At 44.7% G+C, this 21387-nt stretch overlaps 1 protein-coding gene across 1 annotated transcript in view; it reads right to left on the reverse strand.

Moving 5' to 3' along the window:
- UNC13B (unc-13 homolog B) overlaps window positions 1-21387 on the reverse strand; it is a 354074-nt gene that overhangs the window by 60515 nt on the left and 272172 nt on the right. Inside the window, exons 21-24 of the mRNA XM_029913862.1 lie at window positions 20025-20159; window positions 19016-19149; window positions 18005-18090; window positions 3412-3538 (exon numbers count right to left, since the gene is read on the reverse strand). Coding sequence (XP_029769722.1) covers window positions 3412-3538; window positions 18005-18090; window positions 19016-19149; window positions 20025-20159 — 482 coding nt within the window. The remainder of the gene's footprint in view (window positions 1-3411; window positions 3539-18004; window positions 18091-19015; window positions 19150-20024; window positions 20160-21387) is intronic.

Here is a 21387-nt window from a genome sequence, read left to right on the forward strand (position 1 = left end):
GTGTTAAATGCCAGCAGCAGCCTGCCTGCACCAGCACTACCCATCACAGCTGTCAGCCACGCTGACCTATGTTAGCAATGATGGGAAAAGTTCCCTCAGAGAGACAAGGTCTTTCCATGTTCCAGTGAAATTGCTTTTGACCTGGCAGTTCTGAGGCTTTGAGAGTCATGGTTTGTGCATGGGGTGCAGGATTTGAGCGATTTGTTGGTTTTTTAAGTAATGAGAGCGCTTTTTAAGCCAGGACTCATTTTTTTTTTTATTTAGAAGAGAGCTCAGGTACTAAGGAAACAGAGGTTGTTTATAAGAGAGCAGCTACCAAGTCTCCCATCCCCTGCAGAGCTCCTGAGTGCAAGCTGTATTGGACTGCTTACTGCCCCAGAAAGTTACAGCTCAATGAATGACACAGGCTGTTTGCTACTTACTACTTGCTGCTTATGGCACAGAACGAGGCAGAACTGCCTACTGGTTATCCCTTACCAGCCATTGCTTATTGCACCTTTGACATTCACTGCACACTCACAGGAGGTGGTAGGGGCACTACAGAAAGTGTACCACATGCAGTGGTGAGAACACAAAGCCATTAGCCATAGATGGGATGCAGAATACTTCCAGCATAATGGCTTACAAATTCACCGTCATTTAGGTGTTTTGCGGTCTAGCCAGACTGCCTGGCAAAAAGGGAAGATAATTTTGGGGAGGGAGGTTCTTTAGTGTATCAGAGGGGTAGCCGTGTTAGTCTGGATCTGTAAAAAGCAACAGAGAGATGCATCCGACGAAGTGGGCATTCACCCATGAAAGCTTATGCTCCAATACATCTGTTAGTCTTAAAGGTGCCACAGGACTCTCTGTTGCTTTCTTCAGTGTAGTGTGCTCTCCTACGCCATGAATGGGAGCAGTGTCTTCTGGCTGAATGGAAATTTCCTATTGTCGTGTGTTACAGATCTAATGCAAGGCAAAGGGCTGCACTTTCAGCCTGGCCTGAACCTAGCCTCTGCTTCTCTGACCAGAACGTTGCAGACAAAATGAGGGCTTACATGCCTAGGTACCTGGCTGCCTCCATAAGTCAGGTACTAAGACATCTAAACAGTGTTTTCAACTGAGCATGCAAGTTACAGGGGCGAAAACAGAGACTGGGTTTTCAAGATTGGGCCAAACAGGTACACTGTAAGTCACAATATCAAAGGCAGAAATGCCTTCTACGTCCAGAGACAAGCTAGTCTCTGGTACAATCACAGTACTTGATGTGTGCAAAAGTGTATAATTTAGAAAAAACATGCTATATTAAGCATTTTGAAAGGACAAAGAATAAGAAGTTCATGCTTTTGGGAATTAACATCTTCCATCTTTCTGCTGACTTCTGAAACGGACAAGAGGAAGCGCTAATGTTCGACTGCTGGCTGTGTTTCTACTCTGTTTAGGAACTGATGCTTGGTTGTTGAAAGCCAGGGGAGTGACAGATTTAACAGTCAGCACTTGGAAATCTTGACTTTATTTTCAACCTAACCTCACGGCCATCAGGAATGGGTCAATTGGAAGCATTCTCTCCCTCACTGCCAGGTACGGAATAAGGCAAACGGGTCTGAGCTCTGTCTCCTGTCCATTCTGAGGCGTAAGAGTCGGCTCTCTGGACGGTGGCGTTTTGACTGGTCTCAAAGAGTTTGCTAGGTTTGAATCTGAAGCAGAGAACGTTAAGTATCTTCTGTATTTAATGAAGTTGCACTTTATAAAATGGGGATCATGCCACTGTCTGAAGAAAAGAACTCATTGCTACGATTAGCCCCAGTGGTATTTTTGAAGTGGTGGGTGGGGAGCGCAGACAGCTAAGGGAGATGGTTGAAATAGTCATAAGATGTATTTGGTTACATGCTTAGTGTTAAATATTAGCACTGATCAGCAGCAGAGGATGCTGGAGACTGCACAGTACACCACGATATGAGGAGCTCTGTAGAGAGATACCGCCTAGACAGAGCCAGCAGGTTAGATCACTGAATACTACTGCTTCATGACACTCGGGTCACGTTTTTCGCCCATAGATTGCAGAGCTCCTTAGGAAAATAGCTAAGCATCATTATCCTTATTTTACTGATCTGTAAACGAAGATACAGTCCAGAGAAATCCAGTGACCTGCCCAAAGCTCGCTGACTCAGGGGCAGAGCCAAGAAAGGAAACCAGGCCGGTCTCCTGTCCACAGGACCCTGCAGCCTCTCACTGCTCTGCTGATCTGTTCCCAAGGCCCACCGTTCAGACTGGTTATTAGATCAGGTCTGAGGGATGCCCTGTAGATCAGGCATGCTCAAATTGTGTTCACCTGAGGGCTGCGCTGACAGCTTGCTAGGAGCCCAAGGGCCATGGCTAATTGCATAGCTTAGATGGCACATGCCCTCATTTTTAATTCCTTTGTGTTGCCCACAGAGGCTACAAGCCCCAGCAACAGGCCAGGCTGCTCAGGACAAGGTTGATTATTGCAATCTGGGACCTGTAGTCACCAGCAACTACAGCTATTAAAGGGCAGAACAGAGACACTGTATAACTGTGATCCTCACTGGCCTCCCTGGATATAGACCATGTGATCCAGGCTATCTGCTTTGCCCCTTGTTTAATGCAGTATTTCATGCTGAAACTCATGGGATTCTCCCACGGTGAGCCTGCTCGGAACCAGCTCTGCCCTTTGCGGGACAGATTTAGATCAGCTGGATGGGCTTGCTCACCCAGTAAATCAACCCCAGGAAACAAATTACTCAAGTCAGACCCTTTGCCACCTCTACTAAAGAGAAACGGCATCGGTACAGAAAGGAGGACCGAAGAGCTCCAGGGAGGCGAGGACCTAAGTGAGCTCCTTGCTCAGGGAAGGTGTCATTACTGAGTCTAATCTAAAGACAGCTGCACTGCTTTACTAAGGAAGGTGCCTAAAAAAAAAAAAAAAAAATGGTAGCCCCTAGTAGGCGCTCCGGCTTCTGGCAGGAATTTTGGGTGGCCACTCGGCCAGTGCTTGGAAGCCAAGGTTTGATAAGACAGAGCATTTTCTGTTTAACCACTGATTACAGAGTCAAAATGACAAAGCCCACCCCAACGTAACCAAACCACAGATTGTAAACATGCCATAGAAATGCCCCCAAATCAAACCTAGGTCCCAAGGTCCAACCCTCTGCTAAATATTTTGGCTCTTGAGACCGAGTTGAGACATACTGTACAATGAGATGAAAAAATCATGTACGTAAGGAGGAGAGAGACCAATAGCAAGAATAGCTGAGAGAAGGCTAGTATGCTTTCGGTGTGGTCAGAAAGAAGTGTAGAGGCAGTAAAGGATGGAAAGTAATGAGGAAGACTAAGGGAAAGCAGAAGGATCACCCTGAGGAAGGCGTGAGATGGGGCAAGACATGGAATTTATGACAGAGAATACAACTGACTTACGCTGGATAGTCGGGCACTTTCCCCTTGAAGGCAGGCAGATCGCGAACATACTCATTGTACAGCCATTTCACTTTGAAGTGCAAATTCATATAGTCTGCACTTTTACATAGTCTGTGCTTCTCATGGTCTGTTGAGAAGAAAACAAGCAGTCAGGTATGTTAAATTAGCATTATTCCAGCTGCACTGGTCTCAGCAGCGTTGCATACGACACATCTGCAATGAGCTAAGGTTCTGGTGCGTGATGTGTACCTATAATGCCATGAAATTTCAGCAATTAGGATTTCTATAGCATTTGGGGGTTCTTTGCAGTTCAGCAGGTTGAATTCTGGAGTAATTTTGCACAGCTCCATCTAACACTTCAAAAATAGAAGAATTTCTGGTTGTCATGACAATTAGAGGAGAATGATTTCGTATGGCCTGTCCTCCTCTTCACATTAGATGCTCTGGATTTTGTCATCCTGAGAAAGAAATAATACGATTCCTAGAGATGGCATTTGTGTTCTCCTAGATTTAAATGATGGTAACAAATATACTATCTTGCAGCCCCCAAGAGAGGAGGGCAGAGAGAGTTACGTTCTAGGTCTTCATCTGTCAGTGATGTGCTAGTATGGAGGTGCTGTGGATTTCTACCGGGGCTCTGCTAGGCATTTTCATCACAGCAGCACATGCATCTTTTGCCTCCCAGACTCAGTTGTTCAGTCTCTGCAGAGCAGAGGTGAAGGACTAGGATGCTACTGCTGGCTCAGTGCATTGGGGCCACTTCATCATCAGGAAAACACAGTTCTTGTTAGTGCCGGAAGGTGCAGGAAGAAAGCCTCATGATGAAGCGTCTCTCTTCCTTTCTATCTCCACCATCCTGCGGTGGCACATAGTCAGCGCCACATGTCACAGGGGCGAAGGAAATATTCTCTGCTGCACTGCTTGTACCCTCATCTGCCCAGGGCTCAATCAGCAATTCCCTCCTCCCAGCATTTCCAGCAGGACTGGTGCAGAAGGCCCCTGGTCACCTGCTCCCTGGGATTGGGCCATTATGATCATTTTACCCCCAGCCTGAATTCTTTCTACTGGCTGCCCATAAAGCAGTCAACTGGTTTTAAGGCAGTCCTGCCTGCTTGTCAAGCCTCGAGTGGGAAACAACCTGCCTATATCAGAGGGGTAGCCGTGTTAGTCTGAATCTGTAAAAAGCAACAGAGGGTCCTGTGGCACCCTGCCTATACTTTAACTTATTCTTGAGCTTTGTCTTAGTAGTTAAATGTGTTCTGACATCACCTCATTTTAGAGAGGTTCCGCCATTACCACTTACTGTCACTAGCAGGTGATAAGAGACTTTGCTACCATCTTGGAAAACTCTGCCCCCAGAAACATCCCTATCCCCTCCTTCTGGGATATTATTAAAGATACTTCTCTATCAGACAGGTGCTTTGTTTTAACCACCATTGATTCCAAGAGTACAATCCTCTTTCCAAAATGATCCCGCTGCATTTGGGATTTGGAAGCCTTATTGGTTTTTATTTGAGGTGGGCCCAAACTGCAGCGTTTGGTCTGGATCTGAGCTTTCCCAATGCCACAGCTGGTTTGATGGCCAAACTTTATACACGTATGTGACCCAGTCACTCCAACTGAAGTTATTTTTCTTGGAAGTGAAGAAAAAGAGCATTGTTATATCTTAGAGCTTGTCTACACGAGGACCTGGCAAGCTGGGATGGGAATCTACCCTGCTGCAGCGTAACTGTCCACGTGCACCAGCTGATGTGCGTTAACAGTTTATAAGAGCGCTTTGAGCTAGTCCTCTTTGAAATGGGACCAGCTGAAAGTGCATTAACAAATTGTTAACATGAGTCACCAGTGGCCATGTGGACAGTAGTTAGACTGCAGCAGGTAAGTGAGGGGCAGACTCACACCCCCATGGTCTAATTGCTTATGTAGATATGCCTTAGCTTAATTAAGCTATGATATCCTTAGTGCCCAAGAAGGATAGGAGCCCCACCTCAGAGTGTCTGAACTACTGGCCGCCCTCAGTAAAGTGCAGAAATAAAGATGTATGTAGGGGTTTAGCAGTCAGACTGGAGATGGAAATAGACATAAGTATGCACTCGGTGCCTCTAGCGAGAGGAAGGAAATCAGTGGACAATTAGCACTTTGTTCATTTTGATGTGGAGCACTACAGGGGTTGCCATCGTCCTCCTTGACAGAGCAGAGAGTCATTCCTGCGTAGGAGCAGCTGCCAGCTTATAACACAACTGGATGCATTTGAGATGAAGTGGCTTGAGCTGTAAGTTTTTCTCCACAGGTGACAAGGAGACCATACAACTTTCTAAATGACAAGCCCTGTCAAAGGAGAGGTCAGTAGTGCTTGAGATGCAAGACGTGTTACCTCCCTTATGAAGGGTGGATATGTAGCTATGGGAAAAGCATAGGCCATGAGACAGGCTGATAACGAAAATCTGATAGTTTTAGTCAGAAGTTTCGGGGGGGAGGCCTCGGTATCACTTTGTCTTTGCGCAACACACCGCATAAGGTGTTGGCCATCAGGACTTACAGCTCTGAGACACTCCTGGCCAATAAAATGAGACCTTCAGCACAGGAACATAGGAATTGCCACACTGGATCACACCAGTTGTCCATCTAACTGAGTCTTCTATCTCCAGCTGTTTCTGGGGAAGGCGCTAGGAAAGCCTGCACAAGGCAGGCATGGCACAAGTTATATCTGCTGTTTTTCTGTCAGAAAAGCGTCTGAGTCCACACCATGTGGAACTGCTACTCCTGGGGGAATTCTGCGCCACTGCGCATGTGCAGAATTCATGTCCCCCACAGATTTCTTTGCTTCCCTGCAGAAAAATGACTTTCTGACAGGGAAGCAAAGGGAAGCTGCAAGTCGCACCACTCCCTAGCTGCGCAAGTATATTGTTTCAGGCACCCAGAGCAGCCGGCGGAGAGGTAAATCACCGCAGGTCTGGGGACACCCCAGCCAGTGGCTCCTAGCTTGAGCTGGGATCAGCTGCTAGTCTCGGCTAGACTGGAGGCAGGAGAGGATAACACTTCCTCTTCCCCTGGGAGGAGTGCCTGGGACTGTGTCAGAATCACCCACAGAAACCTCCCCAAGCTCCAGGAAGCTCAGCATCCTCCCCTTCTTCCTTCCCCCATCACTCCTCAGCTGTGGGGACAGGGGTCACTGTACAGGGAGCTGCTCCCCCATCTGCCCAACCCCCACACATCTAGACCTCCCATACTCAGACACCCCCACCAAGCCTCACCCCGTACACCCAGAACCACCCCAGTCCTCTAGACCAGAACCCCACCCCACTGAACCTCGACCCCTGCATCTGGAGCCTCCTGCACCCAGACCCCCTGCCTCAATTTTGAATGTTTTGGTGCAGAATCCCCTCAGGAGTAACTAACTGCCTTTGGAGGCAGACAAAGGACTCCCAAGAAGCCTTTGCTTTTTTGTTGGAGAAGAGTGCCCAGGGAGCAGGATCCCTCACCAGCACCTCAGAAGAGCTGCTGACCCAGGAAGCAGAGGCCCAAAGGGACGAACACCAAAGTACTCAGTACCCATGTGGAGTAAAACCTGAATGGGGCTTGAACTCTGAAGCTGTCTGGCCAAAAAAATCTCACCAAGGTGGTGCTGCAGAAAAATGACATGGCACCCACCATCTTGGAACTGAGAAAACGACAGCACCCACCTCAGATCCAGCAGGAAAAGCGATCCCTGGATCCAAGTATAGCATCAATCGGCCCCCAAAACTGGTCTCCCCAGAGCTGGGGACTTGTCCTCAGTACTGAAGAGATGACAGCTCTGGGGAGAGTACTGGAAATGCTAGACAGGTCTGAGTAATGTGACATCTCCTCCAGCAGATCCTTCAGAGAGTTTATGGGGGTCTGCCAAACAGTTCCAAGGGGCACCCCCGTGAATACGACTGACCTGACCATGCCAAATCAGAGAAGGCCTTGTCCTCCTTAACAGCCCTAGGATCTGGGGATGCCAGCTGCTCCAGGATACATCTGACTCTCTCTCGGAGCCTCTTATCTCCCCAATGCAATCTACTGGAGTCACTGGAACCAGAACAGGTGCCTTCCGAGGTTCCACTGGAAGAATATGGATCCTGAGCTATAAGAAGCCATTTTGCCATTTCCTTACTGGGCACTTTTACAAGTGGCATGGGATGTCACATCTTGGCTCAGACCTCTTCCTTAAAGCATTAAGGGCACTCATCATACTCAACCAAAACAGGGAGCACAGCAGGGCAAGAGGAACACCTCTTAAACCCTGTGCTCTCGATGGGTACAATGTCTCAGGTAAGGCCCCTGGTGATCCCAGAGCAGTAGAAATTTGACAAAAACAGCTAAACACACATTTTAAGTGAAGGTGACTTACTGTGACTGGAGGTTCTTTGCGATGTAGAATACAGACAGAGGCCACACATGTGGGTACGCATATACATCATGCACTTGAGTCTGGAGATTTTAGCAAGCAGTGTCCGTTGGCCCACATGTGCGCAGTAAATCTCCTCGTGCTCCTGAGCGAGGGTATAAGCAGCAGTGTGGGTCGACACCCTCTCAGTTCCTCTTCTAACCGCGAATCTAATCAGATCCACAGCACAGGGGATGGAGGGCAGGGAGCAGAATACAGACAGGGTCCACACGTCTCGAAGAACCTCCAGTTACAATAAGTAACCTCCACTACTTCTTCGAGTGCTGGCCCCTATGTATATTCTACACGTGGGGATTGACAAACAGTTATCAGACCGGAGGAGGGGGCAAGGAAGCCAGCAACAAAGATGCATGCAGTACTGCAGATCCAACTGCTGCATCTGTAGCACTTAGACTAGTGCATAATACCTAGCAAACATGCTTACGGAGCTCCAGGTGGTTGCTCCGCAGATGTCCTGCATCAGGACCTCTTGCAGGGATGCTACTGTGGCAGCCTGCACTCTCATGGAGTGGGCCGTTATACTGCCAGGAGACAGCATCTAGTCTGTAGCTTTTGATAATGCAGCCAGAAACCCACTTAGAAATCCCATGCGAGGATACAGCCTGAACACGGGATCTCTGTCGTTGTGACAGTTTCTTGGAGAATTTCTGATGGGCTTGGTTCTTTGCAGGTAAAAGGCCAGTGCACAACTGATGTCGAGGGAGTGAAATCTCTTCTCTCAAGTAAGGGGATACACTGATTGAGGTGGAATTCAGAGATGACCTTGGGAAGAAATTTAGGGTGAAGGTGAAGGAATACTTTGTCCTTGTAAAATACTCTAAATGGGAGGGGGGAGATCACCATGAAGGCTCCCAGTTCGCTGACCCTCCTGGCTGAAGTGATGTCCACTAGAAATGCCACCTTCATGGACAGGTGGGACACTGAACATGACATTAAGGATTCAAACCGAGGTCTAGTGAGCTTTGACAACACAAGGTTCAGATCCCATAGTGGTGTGGGTTTAGTGACTGGCAGAAAGGCCTGGATGAGGCTTAGAAACTGAGGGCTCCACTTCTAAGCACGTGCTCGTAGGGGTGCTGCTCGTTTGGTGAGGCCGATGTTCTGGGGGGGGGGGTCTCCCTGGCCTGGATCCGAGAGGGCTTCATAGCCTTCTCCAGTAAGTGTTTTCTAAGGTGAAGCTCATGATCTTCACAGAAACAGCCAACAAATGCTGCACTTCACTGAAACGTCACACCCTGTCCAGACAGTAGAGGCAGTGTTGGTTTGTTGCTGACGGAGAAGGATCTAGGGCAGGAGATGCAATTTTTGAAGCTCAGGAGTCTGGCATAGTCCTTAATTGTGGGGAGGGAGTCCCCAGTCTGGATTAACGATCTACACTAACCACTCTAAAATTAACAAAGAATAACTAATTACAATCTTATTTACAGGTTTTCTGAAAGGCTGAAGCAAGAGAGGACACTGGATTCTGACTCAGACCATGTGGCATTAGAAGGAACTGAGAGAGCGTCGACCAGCACTGCTTCTTATACCCTCGCTCGGGAGCACAAGGAGATCTACTGAGCATGTGCAGGCCACGGACACCACTCGTTAGAATCTCTAGACTCAGGCACATGGTGCACACCAGAACCCAGGTGTGGAATACACATAGGCATCAACACTCGAAAACGAACTAACACTTATAAGTCTAAAATTTTCCTAACTGCACTATTTAGGGACCTAAATAGTCCCTAAATTTTCCTAACTGCACTATTTTATCCTAAATTACAAAGCAGAAGAATGGAGGGGAATGCAGGCGTGACTGGGTTGGCATGCTGGTAGAGGGGAATGCAGGGGTGACTAGAAGGGCTGGAGTGTTTACACACAAACTCTGGAACATTGGGAATTCTACAACTATCCCTTGCTCCCAACTACTGTGACCTCTATGGTAGAGCTCTCTGGAGGCAGAATCAGGAAGGATAAAGCCAAATCTATTTGCCCAAAATAAACCAGACAAGAGAATGCACTAAAGGCAGAGAAACTAAAATTAACAGAGTCTTGGATCCAAGTCTTTTCCAAAAATATTTTTGTTCCGTCTAGGATAAAATGCTATTAAAATGCAGAGCAGGAAGATGCATAACATCAGCAGAAGCATAATCCTGGGGACTGACCTCTAACACAATCTGCTGCAAGAGGGAGAGAGGGTGACACTGACTTAGCAAAACTAAGGGAACTAAAAAATAAAAAGAAAATGAAAACTCTTACCACCGTAAAAGAGGACTTTGCGAATGCGAAAGACAGGTGGGGCTTGTGACAGAGGAGAGACAAAAGTGAACCACAGGAATAAACATGATCCAATGAAACCAAAAGCCCCTGGCCCCTTAGCAGCTACCTCAATCATGGCCAGCTGCTCTCCCCTTCCAGAGACTGGCTACAGGTTTTGGTTTGATAAAGGGAAGAAGTTACTGATGAGGATAGGAGATAGCCCACAGCACAGAGCTATACCTGCAGCATGCCTGTGATTTCCTCTTGTACCTTTTATTTAAAGTAACCTGTGTTCCAGCCCATTAGCGTATACCATTTGCTTCTTCTGAAACATGTTAAGCAGGAAAAATGTCGGAGTTGGAGATCTTAGTGGATTTATGTGCTGTAGCCTACCGGACATGAAAGAGCTTAGCAGCAGGACTAATGGAAAAGTGTACGAATATTTTCTGACAACTGCTGTGTTTCATCCTCAGCAAACCACAAGAACAGAGAAGCGTTCTACAACTGTCTCTTATTTCCCCCGCAGATTTCATCTGGAAACACAGTCATACTGTAGAGGTTACAGCTGGCAACGAGCTCTTAGGGTCATCCAGTCCACCACGAGGGCTCACATGGGATTTCCTTCTTTGCAGCATGTTCTCCAGTGCTTTGTCCAGTCCCATTCTTGATACAGACTATTCTACAGTCTAATACAGCTCACCATTTGTTTTTTTCTTGATATAGAACCTACACTTTCTTTAGTTAATTTCATTCCATTATATCAAAAGATAAAAATCTTATAAAGAGACCCTGAACCATATCCTTCTCTCTCTGGTGTTTCCACTACTCAAATGCTTGTGCACAGTAATTGAATCTCTTCCCCCTTAGTAGTAGTTTGACCACACTATATATATTTAATTCTTTCAAATCTGTCAGCCCCTTCATCTTCTGTTCTTATCCAAGTTCCCACCAACTTACCAACATCTTTCTAGCACTGAGGTGGCCCAGAACTGAACAAGCACCATACCTCATGGCTGGCAGCTTCTCTATTACTGTCACATTCAATTGCCTTACTGGTAAAAAACAGAGCTGCATTCCCCTTTGGTTGGAGTCTCTACTCTCTGGATCATGAAGCTGCCCTCTATGTAACTGAGGAACCTCTAATGATCCATGTTTAGCTGTAATTGTTTGCCACAGGTCAGCTGTTAAGGAGGTTAATTGTGCAACCAGCCAACTCTCATCACTCAAAACTGCCACCTTATATTACATCCACCGACATGTTTTTCTGTGTGAAACCAAACCATGTTGTTTTTTCAGTCAAGTCAACATCTCCCGCAGTCTGTGAAACAGCCATGGAGAGAATGCTGCTAAAGAGCTTTGTCTGTGATACTTCTCCCAGGTCAGTAAAATATGAAGTGCCTAGCTTGCTGTGGGTTTCCTGAATTCTGGTCTCCTTTATGTCAGTATGATATACACACTATGCTACCATTTACTTGCACACCATGTGTTTCTGGAAGGCTGTACAGACACAACTAGAAGAGAAAACTTCCTGAGAAGATTGTGTTGAGAGATAGCATCTTTCCAAACCCCAGAGTACTTATACTACCAGCAAATTTACTTCCTGACTGACCATCATTTCACCCTTGAGTTCGCTGCCCACATGAACTATTGTTTCTCAACAATGCTCTGGACAATGAGAGAGACCAGTCATTTCACCTTTGTCAGGTTAGCTTTTTTGTTCACTTGTGCTGTTTTGAGGACATACTGAGTACATAGTGTCTCTCTAAAAATGAAAGAGCTCATGTCCCCCCACCTAAAGGCCCACTAGGCACCATGACTGACAAGTCTTAAGGGCTTGAAATCCCAAGGACTATATTCAACCTGGTATTTCCTAGATCTTAAGTCACTAGAAACGGGTATGTGCTCTTCAGAATAATTCAGATTGGATGGTGGAAAGCAGAAGAAAAAAATGCTAATGGCATTTAAATAAGCCTGGGATTTCTAAAGCTATGCATCTACTATAGGCATTCTATTTCCTCCTACCAAAAGATCCTGTTCACTAACAGTGTAAAGAGCTCCTGGATACATTTCTTTTACACTTGATATTTACCATTCACATTTTCCCCACACTCTGTTCTGTGTGCACTAGATTTTTTCTTTTCATTTCAAGGTGAATTCACTCTTTACTGATCCTGAGTAGGTTCCCTCCCCTAGACAACGAGTGAGGATCGTAAGAAAAGGATAATTCTCACCCCACATCCGTGTCCACATTACATTAAGTTATAATGTGTCACAGTTCTTTGTAAATCCCTCCATAGATCTACCTTCGTGTGGCTCATAGCACCCCTTAGCAGTCTATACGTGATTTTTATTGCAGCCTGGGGTGTGGAGGGAAGGTCACGGATACAGCTCCTCAGACTCACCAGCAGAGCCGCCTGTTGACTGTATTACTTACCTGGATTTTACTGGACTCATCATTTCAGCTCACAGCAGCACTGTCTGGAGAGTGAGATTTCTGTCCTCATTCTCAGACACGGGGCTCTGATGCCCATCCTGTGTCCACATTAGTTTTTAATTTGCTATTTTAGAATCTCCATTACCCAGGCATCTAGGCACTGCAGCTTCTTAAAATCAACCTCAATTAAAACATTATATTTTAATTATTTCCCCTTAAACTTGCCTACCTCCTTACACTGCAAGGGCTTAACTGCAGCAACCTTTCACCAGAGCATCCCTTACTCTCCTTTGTGTCCTACAACATATTTCTATGCCTTACCCGATGATTCAAGGAACAATGCTCTAGTAGCCCAGGATTTGGAAGACCTGCTTTGCCACGGGCTGCATGTGACACCTTGGACAAGCCACTTTATGTTCCTGTGCCTCAGTTCTCCATCCATCAAGAAGAGATAAAAAGAACTTCCCTGTTTCACTGAGATGTTATGAGGATAACTATGTCAACGGCTGTGCAGCACTTCGATTCTACTGTAACAGGGGCCACATAACGTACCTATGATAGACAGATACTCAGGCCAAACCCTGGCTCTGGTTCACTGACAAAGGAAAATGAATGCCACAGGTGAGACTCCAAGTCAGAACGTTCTGCTGTTGCTTCTAGAAAGCTTCATCGTAGGAAGCAGCAGCAGAAACATCCCTTGATTATCGAGATGGTAGGTGGGACAGAGTCAGTTCCAAGTAGTCACGTCCCAAACTATTTCTCCACTGAAACCATCACTTGGCATTATAGCTGGCAGCAAAGGTAAAGCCAGTGCTGAGCAAAGGGGATCCAGGGTCACCATGGCAACCGGTATCACTTAGGACACAGGAGGCAGCAGCACTGTGCAGGAGCTGGAGCTTCTAGGTGCTCTTAGAAAGCAGCAGAAAGTAAAGTTCTTCCTCAGTGGATCTCATCTATTTTAGCTGCTTCCTGGGCCCTGACTGGGGGATTCCACCTAGAATTATTTGGCATGTGAGACATCGCTACCAACCAACATTTTAAGTTAGTTGGCAAAAAAAGTCTCTTGAACAGCCGTCTCCAGCTCCCACAGCATCAGTTAATTTGCTGAACCCTCGTGGTAGATCAGGTTTAGGTAGCGCAAGAGTTTAATATGCTAAAGCTCTGTAGACTGTATCAAAGGATGCTTTTGGTAGGGGAGGAAAATCTCTTTACCTACTCACAATTATAAACTCTATCGAAGGGCAGGAACTTACCACGTGGTGAGTTGAGTAAGCTCATTTTATCCAGAACTTAGGAACAGACACACAAGGAAAAACATCATGACAACAGTTAGGAGCATGTATTGTACTTTGGAAGGAGACACACACACAACTCTATCTTCCACAGAATACATAGATGGGCCCTCCTGCTCTATCGCATTGAATGTGCACTGCCCTGGGACAGACTGATTACACCAAGAGGACTGAATGAGGATAACAACAGATACTGACAATGCTCGGGAGTTCAAAATCCAGTGATTGAGACTGATAAAATCTGCTCTTCGCGCTTTACATAAGTTTATTTTTAATTTAAATTTGCATTTTTCATTGAACGCTATGAGCTAATTTGAACATTTGAATTTAAAATAAAGGCAACAAGAACTATAAGAACTGAATTTAGTTTAAAGCCAGTTTTGATTACAATTGTTGTAGGCTTGTAGAAGGCAAATTAAAGAGCATTCAGAGTAACACTTACTTAGAAAACTAGAATCTCCACAAGGCAGGATCTTTCAAAGCCACATTCAGAAGAGGGCTAATGCATGTTACAAGTTTTCAGGTCTACTGCACCATATGCATGGACAAGGTGCAATTATACAGAACTACCCCCTGTTGTTCGTCAGCCTTCCTTTAGCTCCTCACTATAAAATCTCAGCCCACTAACTTCTCCTGTACCAACCACAGGCCACACCGAAGACCACCCTATAAAAGGGGTGCTCTGCATGTGTGTACCCCTTACCGTTATTTTTTCTGCACCAGTGTGCTAGGCAGTGTACAAGACACAATTGCAAACCAGTTCTCACCCGGAGAAACTTACAACTGAGAAGATATTGAGACAGGTTCCAGGATGCGTTGTGATAACTGGACCAGCAAATTTACTCTAATCGTGAGCTCAATCATTAAAAGTATATGACAGTTCATAATAGGTCACAATAACCTGAAACAGCAAATACTGATGGAAAATGCTATGGGGAGAGAGACAAAAAACGAAGCCTAAACAAACGGGACTAGCGATATGGTTCAATGAGGATGTTAAAATCGTGCTTCATGAAAACAGAAGATGTGGAACCGGAAATTAATAAACCAAAACTGGTATGTCAGATACGAGGTCTAATTCGTGGACAAAATGATGAGGGGATGGGCTATTCCACACACCATTCCCTTTGTGGGTCTTTAAAGAAAGAGACTTGGGGGTGAGGCAGAGGAAGAACAGACAGAGGCTACAGGTGCGAGCTTCATTATCATGGCTGCCACTCCCACCGCTTCCTAGGACCCCAGGCCTTTATCACCCTCATCCTGACTTGACCCAGCTAATGACAGAGGGACCCAGACAACATCATCACCCCTACCAGCACCAGCAGAATCCCAACCACCACCAGCAGGAAACAGGATTGAACTTTAACAGCAGCAGCTCCAGCCCGTCTTAACTAACTTCTTCTCTTTTCCCCAAAGAGACAGTTATCACCATCTTTGATACCATCTAAGGAGACTGTCATGCAAGGGTTTTTTCCTTCTAAAACTCCCTCCAGCTAAAGGGAAAGGGAGCAAGGGATGCTGTGAAAATGAAAGCCTTACTTAATACTATACTTTTTAAGAGCAGGTTAGACAAACACCTGTCAGGAATGGTTTAGATAATACTTAGTCCTGCCCTGAGTGCAGGGGACTGGACTAGATGACCTCCTAAGGTCCCTTCCAGTTCTATGATTCTACACATTTCAAATGATTTAACTGTTTTTCCTTCTTTTCTTTATCTTTAATAAAAAGCTAAGAGGATGTTTAATGGTGTGTCTGCCATGGCACTCAGTGGGCTGAGGTCTCTGTATGCCAAGCCCCAGACCTTGCTTAACACTGTTTAATGTTGGACAGTGACTGGGTTATGTTAACACTTTCGGCCCTTTCTTCCATCTAAGTTAATACAACAGATGCACTAGCAAAACCCAGAGGGCGTGCGAGCCTAGGCTGTTTAATAATATTACAATCATTTCATCCTCTTCTCCTCCAATGTATTATTGTGGTTGAGGAGGCATTACTGCGTTCGTGTTGTGGGCCTTACAGAAGAAGTGGGCCTGTAGGTAGGATTTGTACCAGAAGCGACTGGGAGGGCATTCCACCTGTGAGACAGCATGGAAGATGCATCAAGAGGGAGTGGGTCACTGGCAGAGTGAAAGGACTAAAGAGGGACAAAGTATTCGGAGAAGAACCAGGAGGCAGAGTTATGCATGGCACTGACAATCCAATGGAGAGATTCAGTCAGATCAACAGGGAGAATAATTTAATAATAAATACAATTTTTAGTAGCTTCACTTTGGATGTCTTGAAGAGGAATGATTATGGGAGGGCAGAGAGGAGGGGGAGGTTCCAGCGGTCGAAGTGGGAAGTGACCAGTGGGGGGGGGGGAGGGAAATGTAAGCCATCAGGATGGAATGGAAGGACCAGAATTTCAAAATGTTGTGGAGAAAAAAGTGATAGGAGTTGTTGGGAACCTGGCTCTGCCCTTAACATCTCTGAGAGCTTCCAATCTACGATGATCAGTGACTTAGGAGAGAAATATAGACCAGAGACATGTCACAGACATACCAGATATGCATTTGATTTACAGATTAAAACATTTTAAATTTTATCATGAATAGCTAAATGTCAGCTGTCTCTGTCTGCTCCCCAATCCAGTCGTCATTCATCAGCTGATTTCTCCACCGATTTTAAGGTCAGAAGGGATTACTGTGACCATCAAATCTGACTTCCTGCATCATCTCACCCAGCAGTCTTTGCATCCAGCCCATAATTTATGGTTGAGCTAGAACACTTCTTCTATAGGCATCAAAGCAATGGTGAGTCTTGAGGAGGGATTTGATGGGGAAGAGAACAGTTATACAGATCGGTTCTGGGAAGACCATGCAGGAGGTGACATAGGTGGTGTTGGAACAATAAATACAGCATACATGGATTGTCAGATGCAGATGGCATAGGCATCTTCTGTTTTATAACAGTAGCCCCTGAATAAAGACACTAACGACCTGGCCCTGTAAGATGCTGAGCAAACTTTACTCCCAATGCAGGCGCATAAGGCAATGGAAGTTGAACGCACTCTACATCTGGCAAGATTGGGCTCAAAGATTATAGAAGGTAAATTCAGTAATCTATTAAACCTTTAAGAATAAAAGGAGTGCTGGAAGTAACAGGACTCTGCTCTGGGAGCGATCTGGCCTCTGTGTGCATAACCCCCATTTCTGGAGATGCTAAAACTCCTAAGGATGAGTCTGCCTTGACTATTGGAAGATGGAGACCAGATTCCTAGGAGCCCACCAAAAGCCTCTTAGATGTTTCTTACACTTAGCTGCCTTCACAGTGAGAGGTTTGAAAAGGATAACCTGCCTGCCTGCATTTGCATCACTTAACTCACAGGGGGAAAGAGACTTGTGCTGAAGTTCTCGAAGCCGGAATGGCAGAACCTTCCTATTCATACCAGAAGTAGATTTCACCACCAGCCTGCTTGAGTCAAGGTGGACCATGGTGTGCTGGGATCAGCACACACTACAAGCTGTGGCTCCATCATATTCCAGGTGAGGATGGCGGAAGTCTGTTCAATTTTATATATAAGGCGTAGCCCTTCTCAGGCTACTGGGTGAAGTCTGGGAATCTTGTGCTGTGAGTTACCACAGAGGAGATAGTGTTCACAGAGAGAATGCAGCACACGCAGGGATTTCCCAGATGTGGGAAACCTCTCAAGAACTTCTGCTGCTCACTGCAGAACCTCACCCTATACTAAGACACCACCACGGTGCAGTTTTCATTTCTGTAGTTTCCATTGCAAATATTTCAGATAATTAATGGAAATTTAAAAACAATTAGTTTTCAAGTTCCGCTCCAAGCAACTCTGTCCAGCAAGGTGTCAAGTGAGCAGCCAAATGCAGAGGAAATAGGATAATCCTGCTGCATTGCCTACAACTTGCATTGGAAAGCTAACCGTCACTTTCCATTTATTTTTTTGATTGCAGTTTGTAGATTTTGATGACTGAAGCTTCCTAGGGATTAAAATGCTGTGTGGTCAAGTTTTCCACTTCCTACTGGCATGTAAACAGCATTTCTGATGTGCACTGGAAAACTACTTGAGACAGTTATACAAAACCATCACCAGGTCAGACTTTTCCTTAAGTACTATTCACATGGTATCGACTAGGAACAAAAAGTTAGCAATCACAGGGCAAGAGCTTACAGCTTACGCTCTCCTACCTTCCATGGCATATTTCATATCCTGGGCAAAAAGGTTCCACATGACTTCAGCACTGACCTTCCCAACAGTGAGCTCCTGAGGAAACCTGAATGGGGGAAATCCAGAGATAAGGCTTTAATAGCTTAAGAATAAGGGGCATTTTCATTCAGCTCTGAGCTAAACGATCTACTGAAAGGTTCAACACAACAGAAATTTCCTTCATCCTGCGAAGATAAAAGGCAGATATCTGAAAAGTACCAACTGGACTCTGTGCTATAGATGAAACAGATCGAAAATATCCCTGCTACTGTAACTATGTTTTTAATCTAAAAGACTAGCTATTGCATGGCTGTTCTCTAAAAGTAGCTACATACTGTAATTCTGTAGTATTACGTCAAAATGTTTATCCCTCTTATACCTTTTTTCTTTTCCCCTTACAAAACCACTGTTCCTTTTCACTGTTGGGATTAGTGTGTATCAGGTGCGCCTGCAATGTTAAGATCTAAAATCCCTAATGCGTAATCTGCCCCTTTGTCTTCAGGATACATGGTGGGTTGCTGGAGACATCGGAATAAAGAGCATCTGACATCTTACTCCCCAAGGAGTAGAAGTGGCTCCTTTTGCCATTAACAAAGCCATCCCCACCCACTGAACTCTCTCAGTTCAGCATAGAACATGGACACACCTAAATCACAGCACAAACTGTGTATGTTAGAAAAGTGCTTCCCAGAAAACTGTACAAGAAAAAACAACTCTCACCCCATTTTCAGGTGTCTCACTGAGTTCAGGATTGTAATAACCAAGGTGAATGGGTTCGAACTCCATCAAAACTGAACCTTTTGAAACTCTTCCATCCCAATCAAAAAGAATTATTATATAGACAAATAAGACAGAAAGACAGACAGACAAGATAAGTATTCTCTATAAATACACAAATCACAGAAAAGATAGAAGACAGTTTCACAAATAAAGCAGAACAGACAAAGAGTCTACTTCTAGCATTAGCCATAAAGAACATGGAGGATTCTTACTGGTTCAGGACAGGGGTATATGAATTTTTATCCTCTTCTATAATGGAAACTATCAGAGTGATGAGTTTAGGCCAGAAATCCAAGTTCCTGATGCTGGGGCCTTGCTCCTCAGGAGGAAGGTCCTGATTTTTGTTCTGGAAAGGAAGCCGTGAGAAACTAAATACTGAGTTTAAACAAATATGACTTCTTATCAGGCCTGCAGGTTTCCTGTGAACTGCACATGCTGTATCCTTTGCCACTTTCTTCTGAAGGTTCCATAATTATGGCTCTGTCTTGGCAAGTGACCTGATCTAACACAAAATATCATAAAATGCAGACTATGCTGCTAAAAGGGTAGCCTGGCACAACTCTGGGATTAAAATGGCCACTTCTTTATTCTTTACTGCATTGGGACCAGGGACATGCTTATGGATATCTCATGATGTGCTTTCTTGCCTAAACTATTTCTAATCACTTCTAATTGGATCACTGATATTTACTAATATATCCACAACGACAAGCAATGCATCACTTCATGCCATCTGCACATTACCAAACTCTGACATTATGGCAAATGGAACAATTTTGATCAATGACGCTATAGTGTAGAGTTGCCCCAACCACCACACATGATCCGCAAGGGGTAAACTAGATTCAGTAAAACAAGGTAGAACTCTGCCTGGAGAGTCATGTATTTTAAACCCTATTTCTTCTGTTAGCTTAGTATGCGTTCTAATTAGCTGTTGCTGAATAAATATTATATAAAATCTACTCTTTCAATAGTCTGCTCTAACCATGGAATAAAACATTTGTGGCTTTTGAAAATGATCTCTAAGCAATTAGTGACAGTAAAACAATTATCCTCTTTCATTCACCGCAATTAATGCTCATCAATTGGCTGCAGCTGATGTGCATTCAGAAGCTCACAGGCCACAAAATTTAGTCTATGCTGGTTTATCTTCGGATATTATTTACTACATTATCTCAAGCCACTCAGCCTTGATTTTTGCACATCTATCCAATTACTCACGGGATCTGTCTGGTACTCGCGACTATACAGTTCATGGCAATTGTTGAAGATGTATTCATAGGTTGAGTTGAGACAGGCCTTCACACAGTCCTTCACTACTTGGCTGGCTCGAGGTGGGCTCTGTAGTTCTTGAACCTGGCAGGAAGCAGGAGTAAAGTTAAAGAGATACTGCTCATGCATCATAAGAGGAAGAGGGCATTAATCCAGGACTTGAGAGAGACTGGTTCAATTCCCTGTGCTGCCCCAGTGTCCTGTGAACCTGAACAGTCACTTAGTGTCTCTGAGCCTCAGTTCCTCAACTGCAAAACAGGGATAACAGCCCAGCCCTACCTCACGGGGTGTTGTGAGCATTCAGGATTGTGAGGCACTCAGATATTACGGTCATGGGGGCCAGATAAAGAGTTAAACTCGATAGCTGTATCTAGAAACATAGGTTAGAAGTGCAAGACACACAGTACTGCTATATGAGGTTCAAGGGACTTCTTCATGAAATCAGGACACAAACATCAAAGTCTCTCCCACTGTAAAAGACAGTCCAGAGAAAGACTCCATCAGAGCTCGTGACATTTGATCAGCCAAGAGTTCCTAGAACGTCTCATGTTATTTTTTAAAATTCACAATGGTGCTTTTTAATTCAGGAATTTACTTGACCTCTTTGCTAACAACTTTAAAACGTGGATTAGAGCCATTAATAATAGTGTGCAGATGTGTAGAGATTTTTCCCTCTTGCAGCCCTCATTCTTTTCCTTTATATAGTTATTATTCTACCTCACACTCACAATGCACATCTATTCTAAAAGGCTTTGCATGCATCAGATCTGGGATAAGACCATGTCCTGGAACAAATTTGGTTTTACATTTGTTCCAGCTTTTTAAAAAAAAAATTTAATTTCTAACCATTCTAAGTAGAAAGCAGAGTTTGGGAACAACGTTAACATTTTACATAAATATTGTATGGATTATGGGGACTTTCAAAATGCAGCACATACTATAAGAAGACATTTAGTTAGTTTATCTGCTGCTTTTTCATAACAGATAAAAACCATTCCTTGCCTGAAGAACTTACAGTCAGACTCGATAAAGGACATTTTCAAATGCCATGAGTGAAAACTCATTTTGTAAAAAAAATAAGGTGAAGGTGGCTAAGTGACAGTGTTCTCATCCATCACATCATCTACAGAAACCAAGCATTTAAAAACAAGGCAATGGATAATTAAAGATATCAAATCTTACACTGCCCTCATAAAAAACAAATATAAGCACAAAAAAGGCATATTTCATTATTGCACAACAACCTTAACTATGAGCCACGGCTCTTTATTAATCAATTAATTATTTGGGTTCTCTTAATTTCAGTATTCAT

The sequence above is a fragment of the Terrapene carolina genome, unplaced genomic scaffold (assembly GCF_002925995.2).
Source record: "Terrapene carolina triunguis isolate 2854851 unplaced genomic scaffold, T_m_triunguis-2.0 Scaffold998, whole genome shotgun sequence".
NCBI classification, from domain to species: Eukaryota; Metazoa; Chordata; order Testudines; family Emydidae; genus Terrapene; species Terrapene triunguis.